General features: G+C 46.7%; 1 protein-coding gene across 1 annotated transcript; it reads left to right on the forward strand.

The window, feature by feature from the left end:
- The first annotated feature begins 13 nt into the window (after window positions 1-13).
- On the forward strand, window positions 14-5,339 carry LOC118756593. Its single transcript, XM_036491346.1, has 2 exons — window positions 14-844; window positions 4,652-5,339. Exons 1-2 carry the CDS (start codon window positions 332-334, stop codon window positions 4,667-4,669), a joined length of 531 nt encoding a protein of 176 aa, XP_036347239.1. The 5' UTR covers window positions 14-331; the 3' UTR covers window positions 4,670-5,339.
- The last annotated feature ends 8 nt before the right edge of the window (window positions 5,340-5,347 follow it).

The raw sequence follows: 5,347 nt of genomic DNA on the forward strand, positions 1-5,347 counted from the left end.
CGGGATGGACGAATACGCTCTGACGGCACTACTGGACTCATTGGGGGAACTGAAGTCAAGTTTCAACGGTGCGCACACAAGCTTGGAGGAATTGGATTTTGATTCAATTTGCAGCGATCTGCCTGGTAAATTCGACTCCACTTTAGTTAACCTCAGATCCACTCTGCAGCGTGAAATTGGAAAGCGTAGTGCACCTCAGCTATGCTCCACATTCAGGGTTAACGCCAATGAGTCGCAATCAATTATAGTGAACACCAACCGATCACGCTTGCCGTTACTTACACTGCCAAAGTTCACTGTTGCCTATACTGAGTGGACAAACTTCTTCTCCATGTTCGTATCTGTCATCGACAAGGATAGCGACCTTACGCCGGTCGACAAGCTTCAACATCTACGTTCCTGCCTGAGTGGTGCAGCGCTGGATACCATACGTTCTCTAGAAATAAATGAGGCTAATTATAAAAATGCATTAGATCTTTTGCATAAGCGTTTTGATAACAAGCGTCTTATATTTCAGGCACACATCAGGGAGATCTTCGGGCTGGGCAAAGCAGATGGGTCAGTAGGCAGGCTACGGGCACTAACTGACAAAGTCACCGCTCACATACGTGCACTGCAATCGCTTGGGTCCAAGGAGCAAATATCCGACTGTATCATTGTACAACTACTAATACAGAAGTTAGACAAAGCGACTCAATCCAAATGGGAGGAGAATTCGCCGACAAACGAACTACCTTCGTGGGACCAGTTATCTACCTTTCTGGAGAAGCGCTGTAGAACGCTCGAAAACGTCGAACACGTTATGCAAACACCAGTTGGTCAAGCTGGTAAATCTGGTAAAAACGTGAGTACCAACCAAAGAAAATCATTTGTTGCTTCTGGTGGCTCAGTGGGCGGTTGCGTATTTTGTGGATCCCATGAGCATCTGATATACCATTGTCCTCGCTTTACAAATCTGTCGCCAAACCTCCGGAAGTTAAACAACTCGCTCTATGTCTCAATTGTCTAAAAAAAGGTCATCAGATGCGCGACTGCAAATCGGGGTCTTGTCGTAACTGTCAAGCAAAGCACCATACACTTTTGCACTTTGAGCGCTCTGCTCCAACTGCCACCAGCCCTCAAGGCTTAACTTTGAAATCCGCTACAGCCCAACCTAATGCCATGACTGCAGCCTTATCTGCCTCGTCCCAGGCCCTTACTTCTCCATCTGATGTGCTTCTAGCCACTGCGGTAATTTTTGTAAAAAATCGTGCCGGCACTTTCGTACCTTGTCGTGCGCTGTTAGACTCTGGTTCACAGCTGCACTTTATCACCTCTCGTTTCACAAACCAGCTGCAGCTGCGCAAAACCAAAACCTTCGCTGGAGTATCTGGCATTGGCGACGTCAACTTTTCAACGGAGGGATACTCGGTCGATCTCGTACTGAAGTCGCGGACTTCTGATTTCTCGACGACGATTACTGCTGTTGTCGCACAAACGATCACTGAAAGTCAACCTGGCCTTACAGTGAGCACCGTTAATTGGCGACTTCCCTCCAACATCCAGCTGGCTGATCCCAACTTCAACATACCACAGCGTATTGATCTGCTTATAGGAGCAGGACTCTTCTTCGAACTTCTCTGTGTGGGCCAAATTCAGTTGGCGCCTGGGCTGCCATTGCTTCAAAAAACTCGGTTTGGTTGGGTGCTGTCCGGTGGTGGACAACAAACGCCCAAACTCTCATCTTTCGTCGTACGTCAACGGTCATCTACTGACATTGATTGTAGTACTCGGCTAGATTATTTAGTGCGTCGTTTTTGGGAAATCGACCATGTAATTGAGCCAATCGCTAAAACAACAAAGGAAGAGCTCGACTGCGAAGAGCACTTTAGGCAAAATTATTCGCGTCTGTCTTCAGGCGAGTATTCCGTGCGTCTGCCGATGAAGAGTAGCGTGGAGTCACTAGGTGATTCGTATTTACAGGCACTACATCGCTTTCGCAGTCTTGAACGAAAACTGACTCGCAATCCACAGCTCAAGGAACAATATGTGGCATTCATTAACGAATATTTGGATCTCAACCACATGTCACTAGTCTCCAGTAAGGATGTTCATGACTGTAAGTTTTTCCTTCCACATCACTGTGTCATCAAGGATGACAGCACTACAACAAAGCTGAGAGTTGTATTTGATGGCTCTGTAGCTACAACTTCGGGCTTGTCGCTGAACGATCTGCTCATGTCAGGTCCAACAATACAACCGAAGCTTTTCAACATCCTCATTAGATTTCGATCGTTTCCCGTCGCACTTACTGGAGACATCTGCAAAATGTATAGACGCGCTCGAGTCACTGCACCAGACGACATGCTCCAGTGTATACTATGGCGTGACTCTCCACAAGATGACCTACGCGTGTACAAGTTGAATACGGTGACCTATGGAACTAAGCCTGCATCATTTCTGGCTATTCGGGCCATGCATCAGCTCGCGTTTGATGAATCATCAGCATATCCCCTGGGTTCAAAGGTCGTTCTTCGAGACTTCTATGTGGATGATATGATATCTGGTGGCAATTCAGTGCGGGAAGTGCGAAACATTATGCAGCAAACAACAGGTCTTCTTTCTCGAGGTAATTTCCAATTGCGGAAATGGTGCTCCAACAGCCCTGATGTTCTCGGCGATATTCCCCAAACAGAAAGAGAAAGCTTTCTCAAATTCGATGACGGCAGTGATATCACCAAGGCTCTGGGACTAGTCTGGGATCCGTTCAAAGACACTCTGTTGTTTTCGTTTTCGCCGATCAGATCTGGCAGAAATTCCAAACGCTCTGTATTAGCTACCATAGCTCGTTTTTACGATCCACTTGGCCTACTAGGCCCCACTCTGACAAGGGCGAAAATTCTTTTACAGCGAATGTGGAGGGATAAGCTCGCGTGGGATGAAAGCTTGCCCCATTCACTGGATACAGCCTGGTCTACGTTTTGTGAAGATTTCGTCAACATTCAACATTCGTCATTTCCGCGCTATGTATTACAGCCTGGAGCCGCGCTTGAAATTCATGCGTTTTGCGACGCTAGCCTTGAAGCATATGGCGCTTGTGTATATGTTCGCTCAACTAAGGATAACAACGTCCAATTACAGTTGCTATGTTCAAAGGCACGCGTTGCTCCACTGAAAACTCTGACTGTGCCCAAGTTGGAACTCAGCGCTGCCGCTCTGCTTGCGCAGTTAGTAGGTGAGATAGCCAAGATGAAGGTTTTTGACTGCCGCTTCTATTGTTGGTCAGATTCGTCGATCGTTCTATCATGGCTGCAGGAAGAATCTTCAAAATTTAACGTTTTCGTCGCTAATCGAATATGTGCTATACAGGAGCTTACACAGGGGATGACTTGGCACTATGTTCCTACAGCCATGAACCCAGCAGACATCCTATCCAAAGGGGCCGCACCAAGAGAGCTCTTGCAATGAGCTCTTTGGATGCACGGTCCAATATTCTTGCACAAAGCAGAAATCAGCTGGCCTGAATTTCGCGAACCACAAACCAAGCTTTTGGAAACTCGTCAAAAGGTATTACTTACATCAAATGATCGACCCGACGTATCTCTTTCATTTAAGTACATCAACTCGTTTGGCAAAATGCAGCGTATTTTTGGTTACGTAAGCAAATTTATCAATATAAAAAAATTGCCAAGGACGTCGCAGCTCACGTCTCGGGACATTCATCATGGGGTTCAGTTGTTAATTCGCATCGTTCAGAGAGCGCAGCTTTGGTCAGATTACGTCGCTCTGAAAAATAAGAGGTGTGTCTCATCATCTAGCAGCATCTCTTCATTATCACCATTTTTAGATGACATCGGTCTGATTCGAGTTGGCGGTCGCCTGAGGCATTCAACTCTTGGCTTTGAAGCGCGTCACCCGTGTATTCTACCAAAGAATCATCCGCTGACGTTCTCCATAATTGCACATTTTCATCACAAGCATCATCATGTAGCGCCGCAGTCACTACTTGCAGCCATTCGCTTGCAATACTGGCCCATAGGTGGCAGAAAAACTGTCGCCCACGCCCTCGGTAAATGCATTATATGTTGTTAATCGAGACCGCGACTCGTCGAGCACATCATGGCTGACTTGCCTAAGGATCGCATTGCGGCCTCACGCGCCTTTATTGTCACTGGTGTAGACTATTGTGGGCCGTTCTATTATAAGCCAGAAATGCGTAACAAGTCCCCTCAAAAATGTTACGTTAGCGTTTTTATCTGCTTCGCAACAAAAGCCGTCTGGATGGAGTTAGTGAAGGACTTATCGACCAGCGCCTTTATCGACGCTCTAAAGAGATTTGTTGCTACTCGTGGCGTACCCAGCTGCATTTGGTCAGATAATGCAACCAACTTCGTAGGCGCAAGAAACGAGTTGAGTGATTTGCGACGCCTATTTTTAAGCGAGGAGCATCGCAGCGAGGTCCATAACCACTGTCTCAACAATGGGTTTGATTGGCGATTCATCCCGCCCCGCTCGCCGCACTTCGGCGGCTTGTGGGAAGCAGCCGTAAAAACAGCTAAGCAGCACTTTTATCGTTCGGTTGGCTCTTCACTTCTTGGCTTTGACGAATTGCGCACTCTGGTATGTCAAATCGCTGCTGTTATTAATTCTCGTCCTCTTGTACCACTTTCAGAAAATCCAGAGGATTTAGACGTATTGACGCCAGGGCATTTCCTGATTGGTGGTCCCCTAATAGCTCTACCTGAACCTGACCTGAGACATTTAAATTGTAATCGTCTTGACCGATGGCAGCGCGCAACTCACGTGCACCAAATTTTCTGGAATCGGTGGAGTCGAGAATATCTCACTCTCCTCCAGCAACGAGCGAAGTGGCGCACACCTCAGGCCAGCATTCAAGTGAACGATATCGTATGCGTCAAGGACGAAAACTCACCGCCTCTGAAGTGGCCCCTGGCCCGTGTAATCGAGGTTATCCCTGGAGCTGATGGTGTAGTACGAGTGGCAGTTTTACGCACGTCTAGTGGAACAACCCGTCGAGCAGTGAACAAGCTGTGCGTCCTTCCAGTAAACGATACTGTTGAAAGCCCTGACCTTTCAACGCGGGGAGTATGTTCGGAGCAGCAGCCGATAATGCAATCAACATAAATCATTAGCCTCACATCGCAATATAAAGCGTTACATTTAAGCTTCAAATATTTTTATCATTTTGTTTAAACTTCTAAACATTTTGTACCACCCTAGCATAAATATTCCCAGTCCGCTATTGAACATATGTACATTATTATTGTAAAACCACTCACTTTATATTCCAATTGCAAAACATATGAGCATATACATGGAGGAGGGTAATTACTTGGGCTCATACATA

Source organism: Rhagoletis pomonella, unplaced genomic scaffold (assembly GCF_013731165.1).
Source record: "Rhagoletis pomonella isolate Grant_MI unplaced genomic scaffold, Rhpom_1.0 Rhpom_scaffold_11029, whole genome shotgun sequence".
NCBI lineage: Eukaryota > Metazoa > Arthropoda > Insecta > Diptera > Tephritidae > Rhagoletis > Rhagoletis pomonella.

What these genes read in the sequence shown, in the direction of transcription:
- LOC118756593 (XM_036491346.1), top strand. Translation starts at nt 332, where the DNA reads ATGTTCGTATCTGTCATCGACAAGGATAGCGACCTTACGCCGGTCGAC.